This window comes from Trichoderma virens, assembly GCF_000170995.1.
Source record: "Trichoderma virens Gv29-8 chromosome Unknown TRIVIscaffold_88, whole genome shotgun sequence".
Taxonomy (NCBI): Eukaryota; Fungi; Ascomycota; class Sordariomycetes; order Hypocreales; family Hypocreaceae; genus Trichoderma; species Trichoderma virens.
In genome coordinates, this window is record NW_014013661.1 from 869,563 (window position 1) to 891,113 (window position 21,551).

At 45.8% G+C, this 21,551-nt stretch overlaps 6 protein-coding genes across 6 annotated transcripts; 2 read left to right on the forward strand and 4 right to left on the reverse strand.

The window, feature by feature from the left end:
* Positions 1-528: 528 nt before the first annotated feature.
* Positions 529-1,923, reverse strand: TRIVIDRAFT_231918 (uncharacterized protein; the record flags this gene model as incomplete). Its single annotated transcript, XM_014096389.1, has 2 exons — positions 529-794; positions 855-1,923. 2 exons carry the CDS (start codon positions 1,921-1,923, stop codon positions 694-696), a joined length of 1,170 nt encoding a protein of 389 aa, XP_013951864.1.
* Positions 1,924-2,369: 446 nt separating this feature from the next.
* Positions 2,370-4,457, reverse strand: TRIVIDRAFT_160755 (uncharacterized protein; the record flags this gene model as incomplete). The annotated part of the gene is made up of 2 exons (XM_014096390.1): positions 2,370-4,123; positions 4,166-4,457. The coding sequence occupies 2 exons, from the start codon at positions 4,455-4,457 to the stop codon at positions 2,370-2,372; spliced, it is 2,046 nt and encodes a 681-aa protein (XP_013951865.1).
* A 3,107-nt stretch (positions 4,458-7,564) lies between these two features.
* Positions 7,565-7,951, forward strand: TRIVIDRAFT_131712 (uncharacterized protein; the record flags this gene model as incomplete). Its single annotated transcript, XM_014096391.1, has 1 exon — positions 7,565-7,951. A coding segment is annotated over one exon (387 nt), but the record flags the coding sequence as incomplete, so codon positions are not given.
* An 809-nt stretch (positions 7,952-8,760) lies between these two features.
* Positions 8,761-11,998, reverse strand: TRIVIDRAFT_122917 (uncharacterized protein; the record flags this gene model as incomplete). The annotated part of the gene is made up of 5 exons (XM_014096392.1): positions 8,761-9,336; positions 9,442-9,781; positions 9,843-10,399; positions 10,510-10,994; positions 11,074-11,998. Coding segments are annotated over 5 exons (2,883 nt in total), but the record flags the coding sequence as incomplete, so codon positions are not given.
* A 4,541-nt stretch (positions 11,999-16,539) lies between these two features.
* Positions 16,540-17,010, forward strand: TRIVIDRAFT_160746 (uncharacterized protein; the record flags this gene model as incomplete). Its single annotated transcript, XM_014096393.1, has 1 exon — positions 16,540-17,010. A coding segment is annotated over one exon (471 nt), but the record flags the coding sequence as incomplete, so codon positions are not given.
* A 3,121-nt stretch (positions 17,011-20,131) lies between these two features.
* On the reverse strand, positions 20,132-21,379 carry TRIVIDRAFT_226621 (uncharacterized protein; the record flags this gene model as incomplete). The annotated part of the gene is made up of 1 exon (XM_014096394.1): positions 20,132-21,379. One exon carries the CDS (start codon positions 21,377-21,379, stop codon positions 20,132-20,134), a length of 1,248 nt encoding a protein of 415 aa, XP_013951869.1.
* Positions 21,380-21,551: the final 172 nt, after the last annotated feature.

Below are 21,551 nucleotides of genomic sequence, written 5' to 3' on the forward strand. Positions count from 1 at the left end.
ACCCAAATTTGGGGCGTCGCCGCCGGTGTTCGTCTGGCGCGCGTCGCAATTGGACCAAGCCGCAGTCCGCCGGTATTTACTCCAATTGCAAACCAACTACTAACAGATCGGGCCAATTTCTGTAAAACTTCTTCATGGGAGCTCTGGAACGAGATCCCTCGTCAGGTCTACGGGATAGTTGGCTCCTGGATAACTTTTGGTGGAGAAAAAGTCCTCGGAATTCCAAAAGAACTTCAACCATATCCAAATGCTGACAGCGCGGTAGTATCGGGCTCCCTGCTGGCATATACGACACGTACATATGATATCGTCATTATTAGAGTCCCTAGCCAGCATGGAGCGCAGACGCTGGCGATCAAGCCATTAGTTTCTGATGATATCAGTGATACTACCTCGGATAGTGATAATTCGAGTGCCGGAGGTGTTAGCTGTATTGTAGATGGTGAATCTGATTCCGACGAGGTCCAAGACTAAAAGAAAATGAGGCTGTCGTATATTTTGGGACAAAGAAACTTCTAAAATATAATGCTCTAAATATGATTAAGATCATCTCTATATTACCGAAGCATTATACAGTATATCTGCATGTGGCTCTCGCTATTATCAGGTTACTACAGTGCTTGGTACACGCCTCCATGTCTAGCAGCAAACAAACAATCACTATAGCGTGGGCATCTACACAACCATCAAAGGCTAATGCGCCATGTTCCAAGTCATATCACCTTGGCTAATTCTTACGTTGTCCCCGAATGTATTTCCAGAAATACTTCGCGTTCCATCCTGTCGACCTTGGCCTATTCATGCGTGCATCAGCAGAGAGAAATAATTGTAGGGAAGAGGGGATACAATCTCACCATTGAGTTGAGATAATGCCGAGCCTTGTGCTCCATCTGTAACGACATAGCGATCCAAAATGGCTTTCATCACGCAAGCCGCAGTGGCAGCTGCAAAGTCTTGCCATAGCTTATTCTTGTGGCTATCTGCATAGTCACAAACGCCCTTGACCACCAAGCACGGGACCTCATCCCAAGCTCCCGCGCCCTCCATCTCGAATGCAATGAGGTTATGCTGCGAGGCAATGCGATCTCGGTCTTTTCCACTCCTCATTACAGTGTTGCCTGACCCTATTCGCCCGATGAAGATGTTGAAGCCGCAGTCATCTAGAAAAGAAGTATCTCTTTTGACAAGCTTAGTCTCGTCACAACCTAGATCTGCACAGGATGCACTGGATGCTGACTCGCAAACATCTCCCAAGTTATCCAGGTTGCTGCATATCTCGCATGACTCTGATCGATGCTGATGGATATAATCCTGTGAATAAAGTCTGTTTTGGGTGGCCCCAGGACTCTGGTATTTTGCTCGTCGTCGCTTCTTCCTGGCAGCGTCTTGCAATTGCTTCAAATATCCCGCCGATTTGGTCAATAGCCGTTCCCTCATAAGCTCCGTTTCAAAGACTGCCAGCATCCCGCGAATGTCCTTGTTTGCCCTGCCAAGGCTGTCTTCAACGGTGTTCTTCACTTCGAACCCTTCAGGATATTGACGACCAAAGTCGTACTGGACAATAGCCTTGCTTACAACGACGTCACCGAGAAAGACATCGTCGTCTGCAATTCGGGGCACGCCGCCGCAAATCCCGACAAGGAAAGCAAGTTTGAGGCTGCTGTAGCTTGATCGGAGGCTCGCTGTAGCCGCGGCAGCGCTGTTGGTGCCCATGTTTGGGAGCACGGCAAGAACAACATTGTGTTTTCCGAGTCGGCCAGTTATGTAAGTGTTGGTATCGCCGTTTGCTCGTCCAAAGGGATCGCTTTCTTCGTCCCAGAACTGATCAAATAGCAGAGTGACAGCATCGGCTTCACGAGGCAGAGCGCATATGATGGCTATGTGAAACTGGTCTCTGCCCGTAGGCTGCATGGGATGAGCCATAAAGGAAAATTGTGAAGACGGGTAGAGCTAGTTGGTGATTGAGTTTCCAAAACAATTCATCCAAAAAAGCACGCTCTTGATGTTCAGATTCAATTTTGCTGAAGCGGGGTATGATGAGGCTGATTGTGGGATGATACCCAATTCTATCGGTCAGGCTGCATGAGTAAAATACATTTAGTAGACGGCAGACCACATCGCGTGGGGACTGGACAGTCCTGGTTGGTGATTGGCCCTGAGGCCTTGAATCAGCGGCAAATTTGATTCTTGGGGAATAATCCCTATCAAATCATTCGACATCTTCGTGTGCTGTGCTACTTGAAATTTGAAAATTCATCATGAAGAGCCCTGAGTTAGTGCACTTGAACTTTCAGTTCCAATGGTTCCGGTCAAATGGCCTATGCCGCAAATTGACAGGGGACTACTGTAATATACGGCTCCATATGCTATCATACAAGTTTAATATAAGATGTATGAGGCGATAAAAGCTCTTCAAACTTAGTGGCCTCAAAAGTTCTCTTTGGTCGCACAGTTGTCATCATACCAATGCGACGAAACTCGTCTCTGCCTGGAACAGGTGCGACGCAGAGGAGAGCAAAAGATAATGGGCGCGACGAGCCTTGAGGGTTGAAAGGGTAACTCGCCAGCAGAATCATGTGTGTCACTGTCTTCCACTCCTCTTCTTGACTCGGATCGTCAAGGGACGGAGACCCATGCAAGAAAGGCAGCTTAGCATCCACGGCCGTAAAGATAACATCCTCTGTGCTGCCATCGCCGAATGTGACTGCTTCTCCTGTGCAGGCAATCAAAGGAGCCCGGATCGTCAGCGTTCCATTTCCGCTGCCAAATGCGCCGTCAACCGGCTGGCCTCGCTCGAGTTGGAGCACTTCGACCCACGACTTTGGGTCCACGCCATACCACACCCAGCTCGTGAAGTTTACAGCCCTCCCACAGGACGGCCATGCCCATGATGGGAAGAGACCTCTTTGTACGTGCTCGGAAACTGGCTCACCGGAGGCATGCCAGACAAGAAGGTCCCGCAGAAGTGGTTCCCAGCACCCAAACGCATAGTCTTTCGCTGCATAAATGGCAGGCCATCTCCTGCTAAACGCCACTGACAGACCCTCAAGCGCAGCGACACGGTCTGTGAACTGTGTTATCAACCGGGCAGAGTACGTCGTGACGATCTCGGTCCACAGATACGAGTAGGTCTTGTCTATATCCTTGTTTGAATCGGAAAACAGTCTATTGATAGAGACATGGCCGATGCTGTACCGGTGATTGAACACGGGTTCTCCGGCCTCGGTCTTCACAACTGGGCCATTCTTCTTGCATTCGCAATGGACGGCGCTGGCGCACACCCAGGATAGCTCGCCTTTGCCGATATATAGGGTTCTCTTGGCCAGAAAGCGCTCCTGGAACGTCCAAGCGCGGTCTTCAATAGTGTTTAGGAGATCCACGCTGTCTTGGTCGAATGTCTCAAGTGCCCAGTGGCCTGGCAGACGGCGACAATGTTCATGCTCCATTCGCTCCACGACTACCATTACCTTGCCGGGTTTTTTCTCCTCGGAGGTTTCTATGTGCAGGGGATACTCCAGCTCGATCATCTTTGGCGGGACAGGTTGTAGCTCGGGCGGCCCGAGTGGACAGCCTTCTAGAACATCAGCAGTGCCTGCTGCAGACATAACGAGGAGTGCGCCAGAGTATATGTCTGCCATCCGCGGTATCTGAGCCATCTTGTCGGCTGGATCGTCCTGGATGATGCACAAGGCATCAACCCATAGATACTGCTGCCCGAGCTGCTTGCAGGTGGAAACGATGTCCAAGATAGTTTGAGGAAGCGAATTCAACGGGATGCCCTTCATGTGCTGGGCCAAATTGCTTCCATATGTGCATAAGTTGCCGCCTCTCCGCCCCCAACAATAGCTGAGAGCGACATATGTTGCCCCAGGGGGAGGGTATTCGATGTTGACTAGTTGTATCATTTCGTCGTGTGAGATATCAAGAACGCGTCTAGGCCATTCATATTCTTGAGGCTCTGCATTGCATGCCTCGTGTGAAGCGACACAATCTACAAGCCAGTTCTTGGCCACAGAAATGCGTTCCGCATCGGATCTTTTGATTGGGCGGTAGTTCTTGTGCGTAGGCGTGTAGGTAATGGGAATTCCCAGCCTGGGATCGGACCGAGCATGCTCTGCAGAATCTGAAGGGATCAGTATTCAGTGTTTGCAAGACCTTGGATTACGTGACCTACCAGGAATGATGTATATTTTATAGCCTGGTGCCGTTTCAAAGCTGTCATCCGGCGTAATTATGCCAATCTCCAACGTGTTATCATGCCAGATACTACCAACCAGTTCCGTCCCGGGGTTTGCAATGTCCGTTACGCACGAGAGAATTTCCCGTACTGCCCAGCACCTTACACATGTGGATGCTGCGACATTTGACAGCTTAACTCGCTTATTGTATACCTGGCCAAATATCTCCTGGCAATGAGGACACCGCTCCCAGGGATTTGCATTGTCCTCGCGAGTCATTTTTATTGCGTTGGAGAAGCGCTTCTACGTACGCATCCCGAATCGGCGAGGAGAAGTACAGGAATGATGGAATGTCTATGAGCAGAAATCATAAGCAACCATGCGTTGTAAGCAAACAACCAAGAGAGACCTCTAGCAGCCTAACCTACGGCCTGGCCATAGACTAACTGAATGGGTATTGTAATGTATGTCGTGGCATTGTGTGAGAGAATTACGAGCTGCGGGGGAAGGTGGTCAGGGCTATAGCACTTTATTCGCTATCTTCGTGATCAATAAGGTATACTTTTAACAGCTAAGGAATTAGGTGCTAGATTAAGTATATATAATCTTATCCGTATTAAATGAAGCACAAGTAATATTTTTAATTTTGAAGCTACATTTAAGCATCAGTTCAGTTACACCATATGTAATAGGCTTTTTTTGATGAAAGATTATACTAAAAGTTAGCTGTAATGTACCACGGCATTGTTTGACTACCTAGGTACTGAAAAAAGTTTAACTGAAGATGCTACCCACTACATGTAGGTAGCAGATAGTCATTTCCGTACTTTGGTACATGTAAGCATTTCGATTGCGTTCTCAAGGCATGTTTGAGTTATCTTTTTGGAATCTTATTTAAGAGCGTCAAGTATCAAGTCTACCACTTGTCGCTATGACATTTTATAATTATACGACCATCGTGACGCACAAGCTGGGGACAACCTCTAATTAAAGGCCGCATTATCAACTCAATCCGGGTTGAAAATAAAAGCGAACTCGAAAATAAAATCTGTGATGAAAAGGACGTTAGATCTCTTATTACTGTGAAAACTACGAATTATATACACTTGTAGGTCGACGAGCGGCTTATTGTCCCCTCTCTCGCAAGATCCTGATCGGATCAACGACTAGCTTGGATCTGCGTCTATTCTACACCATTTTCAGAGTTGATACAGGCAAATATTGACGGAAAATAAATTTTCAAGATAAATTACTTTTTCTTTGCCCTTTTCTAAGGAATAGGCTTTCGACACTCAAAGTTGGCCATGCAGCATTCCAGCGACTGACTGTTTACGTAGAACTCAATTGTCGTAACCAAGCACAGGGAAAATAATCTTTATTTACTATACATAAGTAATACACGGTTGCTTAGGTATCCGCTACTATCGCTACTATCGCTACTATCGCTACTATCTGCTATTATCTGCTATTATCTGCTATCATCTGCTATTATCTGCTATCATCTGCTATTATCGATATATTCCCCTAGTGCCTGTTATCGTCACTCCCTACCTAGTAGTTAGCTTTAAATTTGAGACACTGGATGCTGTATAGCCAACATTAGATGCTGGATATTTTCTCCCTTTTCCATAGGATGAATGAATCCCTTCTTGCATGAATGGAGTCACAGGCAACATGCTTTCAGAAGCGTATGCAACTAAGCAACCACTCCATTCAAAGTGAGAAGTCAATGATTATATTGAGGCAAATGTCAGAGTAACAAAAGAAGAAAATGTTGAGATTGTTTGGCAATGACACCGCTGTAACATCTGATATGGCGTCGCCATTGGGTGTTTACATCAGGTTTCGCCCCTTCTAAATGGCTTATCCCGAATAGCCGACAGAGCCACCTATCAAAACTTATTTATGTTCTAGAATAGGAAATGAATGGGATTGTTAGTCTGCACAAACTTTTCCTGTGGGGATCGTGGCATTGTGGCATTGACTTGGGGGGAATTAGCTCCGCCTAGTGCGTTCCTCTGTAGGCTGGTGAACTTAGAGCTAATATCAGTAGTCTATTATTTTATTTTAAGGTTTATCTGCTTGGTCTCTGGTAGAACTTTTACCTGTAAAGCATTGTAGATCCAGCTTACTACATTTGAATCAGCCTAGAGCAACACTATAGAGATCTCAGCGCATGATCTATCGGCATGTACCTCGAGCTTTTCGTGCATCTCACAGCTTCATGTTGTGCCGTGAAGAATTATGGAATCTGGCTGAGAGTTGGTTTAGCCTCCTTTTATCCTGTTTGTTAAGGTCAAACGCTCCTCTCATTGCATGGCCCTAACCACTCTCTCATGTGAAACGTAAATAAGGCCCTCACTCCGCAAAAAAAAAAAAAAAAAAAAAAAAAAAAATCCTCAAAATTACAACGACCCAAACTCTACAATTGCCGAGCTTTCGATTCCAGACATCAATATGTAATAGTCAGATTGTGAAGAGCTTCCTTCCTTTTGTTGATTCAGCAATCTGACATACCTGTGGGTGCAAAGGCTGGGGCATGGCCTTTTATTGAACCAGCTGTTACAGCTTTATTGAGTTTCTCATCCGAATAATCATTTTAGCCTCTATACTAAGGATTTCAGGCAATCCTAAGTTTTGAACCTTTATGGCGATCTGGGATTTGCTTCATGTTGTTCATATGAGAGATGCTGGTGAGATTACATGTACTTATTCATGATTCACAAGGCTGGTAGCGAATACATCTCCGGAATATCACGTAGAGATTGACTCAAGTGTCACATCTAGTATGAATGTGAGATGTTTAGTGGGTCGGTAATGGGAGACGGGCAGACGGACGGAGAAGAGGCAACAGAGAGAGAAGAAACCAAGTATCCTATTTCCCCAAGGAAACCGCGGTTAGCCAGAAGACACGTCACATTATTGACACCTGGCTTGCAGCCAGTGGCTTCCAGCTGCTACATACATCTACCGATTCTCGTGCCAAGCTCTCATAGGAAGCTTCTGCAAGTAGAGCGGCTCGGAGACTTTTTGATCTGCAGCTTTCCGCGCCCTGTAACACGAACATAGAGCTCTTCAACTTTGCAATTTCCGAAAAGTTTTCGTCCATTCCAAATTTTCCTATTGCACAAAGCCAAACACGGCATTTACACTACTTTCGCACCGCGCAAGCTTGCATGAAATTTAATTACGATAATTGACCGCCATTTCTGAAGTGCTACCCGCCTCTTCGTTTGTATCAGTATGGGTTTATATAGGCAATCCCCATCTTATTGCATTCATATAACCACCAAAAATTCTCCAACTCATTCAAATCATTTTATGTTATAATCCCATGGGAAAACTTCGACACTTGTCTAGCGCCGAGATAATTCCCTTATATTACGATGCAAGACTTCAGCATCAGACTCTCTCCGCAAGACAATAAAGACGTAGCCTTTCTCCTAGAGAATGCTGTTCGCCCATTCCAACCTATAGAGACACATCGCAGGCTAGTTACCGGTCATGACCAGGCTGGCGATGAATCTGTCAATGGCTCAATGCCAATCGTTATTCACGGCAATATCACTTCAGCGTCCGAACCATACACATTGGTAATCTTCGACTGGCACATGAAAGCTGGCCGCTCCGGCAAGCGCTTTCGCGAGGTACACATCGAAGTGGTTTTCAAAGCAGCGGGAAGACGCGGTGACGCCGAGCCGATTGCTGCGCAATGCCGCTCTAAAGGCTGGGATGACTCTATTTGGGACCCCGAGGTGGTTGACATTGCGCCCATGCAAACGAAATGGTACCAAAAGACTCCGTACACCAGCGAGATCAGCCAGGGATTCGAATTCAACGGGTCAATTGGAGTCGATGTAGGTGTGACTCTGGAAGGGGGACCGACGTACACATACACGAAGAAAGACAGTGGAATAGAGAATTGCGATGCAATCAAGATTATTGGAACAATGGCATTGGTAAATCGATCGCACGGAGGTGCAAATGCGGTGAGATGGGACTTTCTAGAGAACGACAAAACAAAATCAGGGGTGCCAAGCTTTGTGCGGACTGCCATATTACTGAAGAGGCAGAATTACGACAATGGACAGTTCATAGCGACGGTCGCTGTTAAATCGAAGGTGGATTTATTCCAGGACACCAAAGAAAAGATACGGGACATCATGGGATCAAAAACAAAGGACGAGCCTATAATATTCGACCCAAAGCACTCAGATCGTCCTGAAAAATATGAAAATCGGAGGGATTGCCTGGATCAGATTAATCTTGAAGACTTTGTAAAGGTGGAAACCTTGGGTGGTGGTAGTTGAATTGTGAGAGTAGCCAGCGCGAGAAATGGACGGTGAGGGTCACTCAATGTAATTACTGCAGCCGAAACGATTATGAACAAGTAACTTAGTCGTATGGATTAGATGGCTAATGAGATTGGAACAAATAAATCAGGCATTTGCTAGTACGTCCCTCTATGTACATCATCTATGATGTGTAGGAATTCCACACAACATTTCAGTATCGTCTCCTCTCTATCCCCCATACCTCCTCTTTCTATCTTGACATATCAATAATCTTCTATCAAGAGCCGCCTTTCTAGCTCTAGTGATACCCATCTAGCCAGCTCAACAACTCCTTTCCCATGGCCCAATATTTTCATGATATTCACCCAGTTAGATGGGGAATCCTTGGGTTTCATTTTGCATTCTTTGCCTCCGGGATGAAGCGTCTTGAATATGTGGTCCATGTCACTTGGAGTCAATTTCTGGCTATTAGCGGACTGGGATTCGTAGGACCAGATGATAAGGGCAGCAAAGCCCGCCGCCAGCGCTGTTGCAGCAGAATTGCCCTTGCGGAGCCCAATCTCCTGCAGGTTTTCTCCTGGGAAGAAGTAGTCAACTTCTTCAGCGCTCACACCCTTTGACATTTTCCCATCTTTATCAACGGAGCCCACAACTTTTACGCAGCTCCTTCCGGAAGATGGGCAGAACACCTCGTTTGGCTTATGTTGGCCCGGAGCTGCGCAGTACATTAGGATGCCATCCGCAGCAGCCCGTTCCAATTCGGACTTAAGCCCGAGCATCTCATCCCGGTTTTCATCGGTCTCCCTTATTTTCCAGCTCATCGAAATAATGTGTACATTGTTTTCGCGAGCCCACTTAATTGCCTACAGGATAAAGCGTTAGGGACGAGATCCATAATTTCTCTCTCTCTCAACTGGGGGAAAAACAAATAGTTCTAACTGAAAGAGAAAGATAGCATGGAAACTCACCTCTGTTGCCTCTTCGGCTGCATTCTTACACGCGCTATCGCTATGCTGGTCTCCAATGTTGAAGGTCTTGAGCTGAACAACATAGAATTCCACATTTGGGCATGCGGCGGTTATGAGATGAGCCATGGCTGTGCCATGGCCTCCAAAAGACTGGTACCATGGTACGGAAACGCTGGTCGGCGGCTCGTTTGGCCATCCACACTTGATTTTCCCCCGCAAGCATGGCGTATTAACATCCACACCATCATCAATCAATGCCACCTTTACTCTCCTTTCTGGCATATTGCCATGCAAATTTCTGGAGACGAAATCCCTCAAAGTGTTCATCCATACATGTTCACTATTTCGAGCGCACGAGTATTAGTTGAGTTGGATACGGTTCAAAGGCAAAGGTGGCTCACTCTGTGTCCGACTTCCTGTTTACAAATGGCATCTCTCTCGGCTCTGCTTTCTTTTCGTCGTCAGGTTCTCTCTCAATTAGGTGTTTTTTGACACGAAAGTTAACTGCAAGGAAGTCGAACATGCAGGAGCAATCACGGAGTTCGCGTATGCCCCAATATTGCAGCTCGGTGATATCGATGCTCTCAGCCAGTTGACCATTTTTTCCCTTCAGATCATCATCATCTCGTAAACGACGAGTAGTTCTTCGCTCGTATGTCTCTTTCTGGAGGAGAAAAGTTGCTATTCGAACCTTCAGTTTGGCATTCTCATCTTCAATTGTCAACGTGCTCGTTTCATCTTCTGCAGGCTTAGCCTCTTTCCTCACAGGGCCATCTCCCGCCTCTGGAGAGGTTGGCTGCTTCGATGGGCTTTGGTGTATTCTAAGCTGATCGCGGCCATACAGGTTACGTTGCCATGCCATTTTCATTATTTCGAATTTTCTATTAGTTTGGATGTTCTCACATAAACCCATCTGAAATTTGTCCATGTATGCCTGGCGTCTGACTGCCTCTGGTCCCTTTAACTAATGTCCCTTTAGTCTCTATGAGTATTAAATGGATATATGTAGCCCGCGGTCTACAAGTATCCCACACAGAGCGATGAGAAGGGTAGAGTGGATAAACGTACCGCGCAGGACTGGATGTGGACCGCTCTCAACTGGTTCAAATTGACGAGGCCATTACTACCTGCCCAGCCTCTTATCACAGCCGTATTTCCTGTGAAATAGAGGCAGAGGTCAGAGACTCTTGGAACAGCATCTATGATAATGTCGATGCAGAGATCAGGTTTGTTCCAGTCGAGGTAACGAATATCGAATTGTCGAAGGCATGACACGATAAATTCGTCATCACAAGGCGCATTTGGGATGTCTTGAACCGTCAGTTTCAGGATCCTCCGCACACCTTTGTTATAAAGCATCTGAAATGTCTTTAAGAGAACTCCTCTGGCCTCTTCTACGATAACTGAACTTAGTTCGCCGGAAGCATTTTCGGGGTCAATGCTGAGATCCACATGCGCTACTGTGCTGCCGAATTGGAAAAAAGTGTATGTGCTCTCGTCAAATCTAGCCAACGGACGCTCGGGACGGAACACCGAGTTTAAATTTCGTTCTTCTAAAACACGGAAACGGAGTTTCTCTCGCTCAGCTTCACAGGACTTGCACTTAGCTTGTTATCATGGTCCATAACTTACCGATGCTACCTCCGAAGAAGCAATCGCATACCTTGTCAAAGGTCCCCAAGATGAATGCGCTTTCAACAAGATGTGTCTCGACGAGGTCTTCCTCAAACGACTTCTTCGTGCAACTAGTATCGGGTGGGCCGGAAGTGGTAGCCTTTACTGTTGTGTCCCGAAGATGCACGTAATGAAGATATGGAGACCTGCCCTCCGAATCCTTTGCCATCAGCGCCTTGGGGTTCTTGGCAATCAAGGCGGCCATGTCATCCAGGAACCTCCTAGTTTTCTCTTCCAACAATTCGTAGTTGTCGCACAGACCAGAATCCTCTTGGCGCTTTGTATCAGTGCAAAGACAAAGCCTAGTTACCGCCAAGTGGAGGGGTGTGTTTTGATATGTTTTGCAGCTGGCGGTCACAGCGTCGGGGTTGGCCATTCCAATCAGCTGTGAACAGATTTCGAGGTCTTTTTGAATGGCCAAATGTAAGACATTTTCACCTTCTTTATTGACTTTGGAGATTGCATCGGAAACAAAGGGGTTCGCTTTGCCCTGAGATCCTCCGGCAGCTCGACACATGGCTAAGATGACCCTCCCAGCACTGCGGGGAGCGACTTGAGCACACTCGATAAACATATGAATTGGCGTTAATTTGCTCTTGTCATCCTCTGCCAATAACATCTCAGGTTTCATTCTGGTTGCTATTTCGGCGAGGCATTCGGCAGCCGGCCAATTAGCTGTGCCATCGCCAATGTGGACAAGCTCCATCAGTCTTGCAATCCAGTGAAGAATATTAAAGCGACCACTCCCTCCTTGGTCTGTCATGCACTCTTCTATCTCCGCCGAGAATTCTTCTCTGAGTTCATTTCTTGTGGGGGTTCTTTCTACCTGATTTAAGGCTGAACGGAATTTGGATGTGAACTTATTGAGCAGATCCTGTCGGCGGTCAAATAGGATAGGCTCTTCGTTGGGCCTAACGTGATCATCGATGCCATTGGACCCAAAGTTACATAAATTATCAGCTTGGGGTACTGCCCGCGGTAGCTGGGACGATGTATGTCTATCTAGAATATGCGAGGGGGTGGTATTTCCTCTTTCCATGTTCTGCATGATGTCTTAATGTCAAGACAAGCTTAGAACAAACAGGTTGCAGCTATAATGGCGAAACCGACTCCTGCAAGATCATGAATAGGTGATCAGATATAGGTAAATGAATAACCAGCAGAACAAAAACAGGTACTGCTTCCTTAAAACAACATCAAGCAAGGTAGATGAAAAATCCAGGATCAATTTCCCACGGGAGCCACCAGCGGCGTATAAAAAATAGAGAAATGCGTCAAGGATACTCATGTTGCTGCCTACAGATTTCATTTCTTTGTTCTAATTTTTCCTTTGTTCCTTTGTTTCTTTGTTCTTGTGTTTCTGTCCCTTTGTTTCTTCCCTTCTTCCTTTGTTCGTTGTCGTTGTTGCACAAAGCTAAACCATCATGGGTTAAGGAGGGAGTGTCATTTGCACCCCCCTCCCCCCCCCCCCCCCCACCCCTCCCCCCTCTTCTCCCAGCCCCCAACATATACACTTCCCAGTTCAGGGAAATCCCAAAGTATCATTCTTTTCAAATTACGTTGGATGAAGCATGAGTAAAGCGTGCAAATGAGAGTCATAAATAACTCAGCCACCAGGTTACCATTCACAAAGTAGCATGCGCGAGACTGAGAGAGCGAGTCATCTAAAGTTCCCTGAACCCTAAGGAGTGCATGAACAAAGAATAAAAGAATGGGTGATATGTGCTAGAATTCTAGGCTTTTTGAGAAAATTACAAAGAAACCTAATTCTTGTGTGTTTCATATAGCAGCACGGACCTACCATGCGTAGGATGTATATGATCATATGAACAGCTCTATTGTCACCAATTAAGTATGAATTGCTCCCCAATTTTTGGTATGTCTTAACATCATCACAATGAAGATTCACTCACTATTTCAAAACTGTACTTAAATCAAAATCTACCGGTTCGCTGAGCAGGCCGCCGCGCCGTTCGAGACATTATCTTGGAATATTCCCCAACAGCAGGCTCAAGGCTCGATTTGTCATATATAACGGCACAGAGCGCAATTCCAATGGATTTAAAGATTTTTGATCCAGATACCTTGTAAGATCCATGACATTGAAACATAAAAAGCGCTAATAATGGTTTAGGATAATCAGTATAGCAAATCTGAACGCCCAGCATGTCAGATTCTTCACTACAACGCCAGTACCAGGCAAGCTTTTTAAATTTCTCTATCACCCAGAATCGCTTCTTAGAGATGGCGGAACCGAGAGGTGTCTTGATATAGTGGCAGCCAATCTCTTAAAGGAAGTGAGCTGCTCGATATACGGAGGCAGGCGTGTAAGCAGGCCACAGCGCATTTTTCCCCACCATGGTCAATTCTAATTCTCTAGTGCACGATTATATTCGTCGCGTGCGGCATCGGTGGCATAATCCTGAAACGGGTACGTAATTTGTTCCATCACCTCATTAAAAGCAAAAGGAAACTGGCGCCAACCTACCGTTGTCCACGATACTCTAGGCTCTTTATCAAGCTTTACAAAGAAAGGATCCAATGCATCAACACATTCTTGAAAGAACCTCACTTCTAGTAAGCATATCAGCAGCAAATCGAACAGTTATGGAGACTAATATAGCCAGATCTTTTGCGGGACACATCATCGAGCGTTGAATGACGCTTGGGAACCAATACTACAAGAATTATTATCAAAATATGAGCAGCGGAACAATTGTCAGTGGAAACCCGAGCAAATACATCAATTTGCAGAAGCGCATAGATCTACCGCGGCTTCTTTTGAAGAACTGAGAGGTCGATGTCGGGTTGCCAGCTATTATCAAGATGATCCCATTGATGGGGAATACGAGCTGGTAAGTAGCATTTGCACTCATTATCTCGACGATAGGATAAAATTCACATAATTTGGTCAAATATAGATCAGCCCCGGATGTTTGGCCACTCTTGGCTGGGAACAAGAACTCCGCATTGGAGTGTATCGACATTATGATGTAATCGGGGCCGTCAATATGCTCGACGACCCAAAGTGTTCCCAAACTCTCATTGAAAATGCATGGATAGGTAAACTCGTCTCTTTAACTCTGTCTATTTGTTCTCTCGAATTGGTGGTGGTTTTCGGATTCTTTACTTACTTAAACCTCATCTCTAGAGCACGGAAATAAACACAAGCGGTGGCTTCAAGTGTTTTCAAAGGCAAGCTTTAATGCTGCTCCATTACTGATCACCGATCCAGAATTTCCAATTTTTTTCGAATGGCTGCTATCTTCTGTACCTCTGTTTGGTAACAACAGCGAGGGGTTGGAACTAACTAGTCTTGCCCACCAGACCAGCCAGAAACTTGAAGATCAGGTTTACTGTGATGAAAGAATTGAGACTTCCGCGCTTCGTAGGCTTTTTATCAGAATGCCTAGTACTGGTTACAACCTGAATGTTCTTCATTCATCTTTGGTTGCAGCATTAGAGTCAAAATATTCTTGTCCCAGAGACTTGGGCGGCATCTTTCTCAACCTACATAGCATTCATGCCTATCCAAATCCAACAACAAAAGTCAACTTGATTGCGAGCCTGTGCAGTCAGATCTTGAAAGGCCGCCCCAATGTTATGGGTAGCATTGATTCACTATTCGCGAATGTCGGCAGCGCCATCCAAAACTTCAATCAAGATCTACAGGAATTCTGGCTCTGGAAATGCTTTACAACTCTTATTTGCGCATGCCGTAACGGCAGAACGTATATAATCGTCTACGAACCTAGAGATGCGCAATTGGCCAGACCATTCACTCAGTTATATGACGACCTTCATGCTTTACTGGATGAAAGATCCGAGATACAGGCTAATTGTTTGTTCATTCGTTTTCTAGAGTGCTCTGACGACTACGGGGGGTTGGCCGACTCTGAATCACGAGAGATCATCTCTGTTGATAATGAAGAGGCTTTTGAAGCATTGAGAAAAGATTACCAGGGGCAGTTAAAGAATCTGAACCTCACAGATACTTCCAGGGCAATATTGGAGTACGGAAAAGAAGCACAACTACCTCAATTGATGTCTCATCCTTTTGATTCGATTCTGCTTTTCACCTTCCTGAAAAGACGACGCCCTCATCTCTTAGAATTACCTATTACGGCTATTAAAGACAATCTTCTCTTAGATGAGGCAACGGCATTAGTGCTGGGTTCAATACCAATATCGGAAAGGCAGATTGTGAGAGCCGGTCTAGTGTGGATAGCCCATGGGAATCGACCTCTTACTATTTCTGAGCTTTCCGCTGCGATCATTGCTTCGCTAGAAGCAGGTGAAAGCAATTTCGGAGACGAAGGAACTATGGCAGAAAGATTCATCCATGGCTTGTGCGGCCTGGTAGAAACACGTGAAAACTACATCAGTGTCGCACATTCACACCTCATAAATTATGTCACCAATCCAAATAACCCAACAAACGAATGGTATGAGATCTCAACCGAAAAGGCAAATGAAATGCTCGCCACAGCCTGTGTGAGATGCATCCAACTTGAGGCCGCACGCCGTTGTCAAAACTCGATGGAAATGAGCGTCCCACCAGAAAATGGCAATTCTCTCATCTCGTATGCAGTCGATAACTGGTTACCTCATATTCTCAGATCAGGCATAAGCATGTCAAGCAATATCATACAGACTTTTCGCCATCTTGAGCAATCTTTTTGGTCAGCAGAAACAAGCACGCCTCATCTAACAGATGGCGATAGAGATGTCTGGGATCTCGAGCTATTTTCACATCGTCTCCAACAACCACTAGAGGATTGTGCAGAAGTAATAGTGGCCGGAAGAGAGTTACAAAAGTCTTCTAATCAGCGCGCATGGCCTCTGCTTACCTTGGCAGCGTGTCAAAGAGGAAAGAGAGAGATTGCAACCCGGCTTCTATCACACCTTTGGGCTAATGCGAGGGAAGATGCCAGAAAAACTACGATTCGTAATATATTCGAAACAAGCGAAGAGACGCTTCTCTGCAGCCTCGTAACTGAATACCCACAGTACATTGCCACCAATGGAAAATCCTTACACCAGATTGCTACTCTACTTGGACAACAACGGCTGTTGGAGGCTCACTTGAGTACTTTTCCCTTTCCAGCCACTACCCAAAATGAAGATAAATGGCGGCTGTTATATATCTGTGCCACAAATGGATGCCTTCGGCCTTCTGAAGCAGATAATTTATGGACGAGCCTAAAACCATCTGATGATGACTTAAAAAATGTCGACAGATACAAAAATACCCTACTGCACTGTGCGGCAACTTCAGGACATGTATCTCTTGTCAGGAAACTTGTGGAATGGGGCATTGATGTAGACTATGCCAATGAACAAGACAAGACGGCACTGATTCTCGCCTGTGAACAGGGACACTACCTTATCGCAGACATTTTGTTAACACATAGTGCTCGTGGAATGCACGCAACATATCCACCAACTCTAAGCACAATATATCCACAGTCTACAATACTCACAGTGTATCCAGGAACTCCATTGCACGCAGCCTGCTCCATTGGATCAACCAAGATTGTTCAGATGCTTTTGAAGAATTCGGCACCTCTGTTTGTATTCAATGTGAAAATGCAGACACCTCTGCAGGTAGCATTGGAGGCAAAGCAATTCCATATTGCGAAGCTTCTTATCAACGCCCTAAAAACCACTCCTTCACCATCATCGGAATTTTTCCCTGGCCGGAAACTTCTAGATTACAACGTATCATCATATCTTCACCTCGCCTGCAGCGCCAATAAGCTTGCTATTGTGACAGCACTTCTCGAGCATGGAGCCAATCCCAACACTGTTAATCAAGATGGGAGGTCTGCAGTTTCCTATGCCATGGAATACGGCTACTTAGAAATCTTCACTCAACTTCTCAACTACGGGGCCCAGGTATACAGAAATGATCCCGACCACTTCTCGTGGTCGGACAGGCGCAAGGCCGAAGAAGAGGTCATACTCGCAAGAGGTAGCCCAATCTATCGGGCGGCAGCGCATGGTAATCTCCGAATTATTAAGGAGATGCTACAGAAATTACCACCAGGTCCTAAAAATCAAGTTGACCTTCACTCGGCGTTGATGATTGCTTGTGAGAGAGGCCACATGGAGATTTGTCAGCTACTCTTGGGTCATTATCAGCATCAAAACCACACTCCATTTGCAATGAAAGCGGCGGAAATGGGTTGTGAAAAGCTAGCTTGCGAGCTTTGGCGTCATCCTTTCGCAGACATCAAGGCGAAGAGTACTAATGGTGATACTCCGCTGCACTACGCCGCTCGCAATAACCTCCAGGAGCTTTCAAAAACACTTGTCTCACGTGGCTGTCAAATGAATGAAGTAAATAAATCAGAAGTTATAATGGCACCAGAATATACGGGTACATATACAACACCAGGATATACACCTCTCGGCCTTGCAATTTTTAAACACTCGAATGGTGTCGCCAAGGTGCTAATGGATGCTGGTGCAGACATTAACAAAGACCAATATGGCGACACAGCCCTGTTCATTGCCACAGACGCTGAGAATGTGTATATCCTACGTATGCTCCTCCTAGCCGACAAAATATCTCTAGATATTCCCCAAAATCATCGTGACAAGGACTGCAATACATTCTTCGACTTCCTACTCCTCAAGGGGAAACCAAGTGTTTTTTCAGCGGTAATGTCTCTTCCACTTGATATAAAAGTATCTGAAACAGCCTTATACGAATATGTTTTGGGCAAAAAAGGCAAAGATGAAGATGAAGTTCTGATGCGGATAAAGAAATTGGCCGAGGGCGGAGTAAATATGAACATGGACATCGGCCTTCTTGGCGGACTGCTTCATTACGCCGCATATTGGGGAAAAATTAAGCTGGCCAGCTGTCTTTTAAATCTTCCATATGGAATTCGTCCAGATGTTAATAAGATGAACAGTCGAGAGGAGAGCCCCTTGCAGCTAGCCGCCGGTTTCGAAAGCTACGACCAGCTTGAGATGGTAAAGCTTCTACTTACCAAAGGAGCTGATAGGGTTTTTTCCTTTGCGACCATCAAGGGTCGAAATGGAACACCTTTGCACGGTGCTCTACGTAGCTCAACACATGAAACGGCCGCATATCTGCTAGAGGAATGTCCTGGCCTGGGTCTCAAAACACGGGATCAGGAAGGGAGACTGCCTTTACATATGGCAGCAATGAAACGCTATGATACGGAAGTATTTTCTCAACTCTCTAATCATGGTGAATTATTGAAAGAGGTAGACCACCAAGGCCGCAATGCGCTACATTTTGCATCAGCACATGGAGCTCAAGATATCGTCGACTTTATCCTAAAGAATCGCCCTGAGATGATCCATACGAAAGACGATGACGGATGGACAGCATTGCATTGGGCTTGCAAAGGGAGCACTAAGTCTATGGTTCTTTATCTTATTTGGGAATATGGTGCGAAGCCTCAAACTAAGACCCACCGCGGCTGGCGACCACAAGACGTTGCCATATGGCACAGCAATGCTTGGATTTTTGAGGATTCCCATGAAAGTCTTCTGAAGCTTCCACAATGCACGCAAGTGATATCGGACGAAATCGAGACCACAGAGCATGTTACTGCTTATGGTCAACCATTAAAGTGGAAGGATCCGCGGGGATATAGGAATTTATGCGAGAGCTGTCAATGCGTAAGTCGAACCCAAATTTTGGATTCCGCGTTCTCTTCTAACACCACAAAGGATATACACGGGGCCAGACACCGGTGCAAAACTTGTGAAGATGTCAACTTCTGCTTCAAGTGCGCTCGACATGTTCAAAAGATCCACTATGTCGGGCACGAGTTCGAAGAGATAACTATTTAGGATGATTCCAAGTAGTTTTAGAGAGTTATTCCGATTATGTATGAAACGGGTATTAATTCTAAATTGATGATAACATGCAAGTCAGTGCCTTATATAATATTATACTCCATGCCGGTGCCATGCAAGCTTTGACATCGGGCTGTATCTTCCGTACTAGTGAAGTCTGGGAAACTATTGGCGTATTCTTTCTCGTGAGAGCCTTTAGAGTTTACCAAACAAGTAGACACGGGGCTATGTTAAAGGAGGTTAAGTTAGGAAGATAAAATGAGAGAAACAACAGTTTGCCAAACGGCCCAATTGAGGCTGTTGATATCGAGTTCCAAGTTCATGCTTTCCAACTCGCTGGTCGGGTCTTGGCTCTTCCCGCTTGAGTAAATAACTGTGCAATGACTCGGATTAAATGCACATACTCGCACGACATCGTCAATTTCTGAAATCATGGTGAAGGTATACATATAAAAAAAAAGGAGAATTAAAATAACAATTGCGTTGCAGGAGGAAAAGGAATCGGGCAATATCTTTCCGGAAACCTAAGAGCGCGGTGAGAAAGGGGGGGGGGGGGGGGTTAGGGTGCTTTTTATTTAGGTAGCGATGATAGCAGAGAGTACCAAGGTAGTGTAATATATCGATAAAAGAAAAGGCAGCGATAGGAGAAGAAAGTAACAATAGTCACAATAGTAGTAGAAAGTAGCGATAGTAGCGATAGTGGTAGAGAGTAGCTATAGTAGAAGAAAGTAGCAACAACAGCGACAGTAGCTGCATATATTAGCTGACTAATGATAAATACATGATATTTCCTCTGTATATTATTACGGCTTTTAAAATCCATGTACATGTAGTTGTTTGAATGCTAAAGTAGCTGCTAGCACTTTGGAATACTTCATGGGCCGTATATCAGGTATACGCGGGATGAGAGGCCTAATTAGGCTAACACTATGCTCTAAGTAAAAAGTTTCTAAAGCTTTCTAAAGTTTAAACACCATAGGGTAACCTCATGGATGCACAGAATGCAGCGGTTAACGGCTACTAACTTACACATGCCTCTTATTCTTACTGAAGTATTGTGCGCTGAAGATGTTGAGCTTCTACTATATTTGCAAACTAAATATATACACAACTCTCCACATAAAATATCCCTCCCAGACAGATATGGCTCTATCTACGCCTATGCTCATTCAAGCTACCTGACCTTTGTCAACACATCAACAATCCGAGCAGCCATAGCATCACCATTATCCTGCCCAAACGTAGTGATGAGCTTCCTCAGTGGCGGACCCTGAGCTGAAGGCGCCGCGCTGTGCAACATGGCCGCCAGCAGCCGATCGGCCAACGCCTTTTGAGCCTGGACGCTGCTAATAACTTCATTCTGGGCCTTACTGACATCGTCCATGATCTCTAGTGACCCATTGTAATAGTTGATGGGAGTGCCACCTGTGATTTCATGCCACTCCACGGCGTCTACAGGTACGCCAGCTTTCTTCACCAAAAGTGTCTGAATTGCATGACCCTCATGCAGAGGCGGCAAAAGCAGTACTGCATTAGCAACAGCGCCGGCCGCATACAAGTTGCCTAGTCCTGCCGTACAGCATACCAATTCTACCGAGGCCATCAATTCCAGTGCCTCATCAGGTAGGACCATGCGAGCGGCTTCCGGGTCTTCGGGATCTATGCCTCGTGCCACATCTAAACTGGCCACTAACACTATCAAATTGGCATGTTGAGACTTTGGCAGAGCAGCGTTGCGCAAGTTAAGAGCACGCTTCGCAGCGCTATAAATAAGGCGCGCATAGGCGATATATTCTTCTTTTGGCATTAGAGGATTGACCATTCCTCCGAAATTGAGGAGAATGTCTTTGGAGGGACCGACAGTAGTTCTTGGGGGTGGTCCAAGTGGTGGAACTGTCACAACGTTGTCCATATTTTCGCTGATGATGCGCTCCTGGACGCCGTAGAACTCCGCAGCAATCACCATCTCAGCTTGACGCCAATGAGGAGAAATACTAGGCCAAAACCATAGTAGCAGGTCGATGATGACCACAGGGATGCCAGCGGATTGAGCAGCAGCAGCAACAAGCTCATCCATAGATGTCACAACGAGCCGTGGCTTCAAGCGTTGAAGGAGAGAAATGAGCTCTTTTTTTCCTATGTCTGGATTTGAATAGAGGTCGATGTGATGTGAGCCGTCCCAGTCAGCCTTGGTAAGCTTCTGGAAGTCCATCGTGAGACTTGATCCTACGTAATGCAGTGCTACAGGTCCCAGAGATTTCAGCCGGTTTCGCAAGTACGGCATAACTGCCATGAGAGTTGCGCCGGGGCCACCGCCAAAAGGCTGAGCATTGCAGACGATATTTATGGGTTCAATAGTTGGCATGGCATGGTTGTCCTTGTCGGTGCCATTGCGGTAGGTCAGATCCAGATTTTCGCCCATTTTTTAGCAGAAGCAGAAGAATTGCGACCCAATGGTGTCTCGGAATTGAACAGAGTGAAAGACATTTTGCAGAAGCAGAGGAGCTGAACGGATTTTATGGACTTCTATGAGGTAGATGAAGCAACCTAATGTGTGTCTTACATTAATGTTGTTCTAGACTATATTTGCGCTA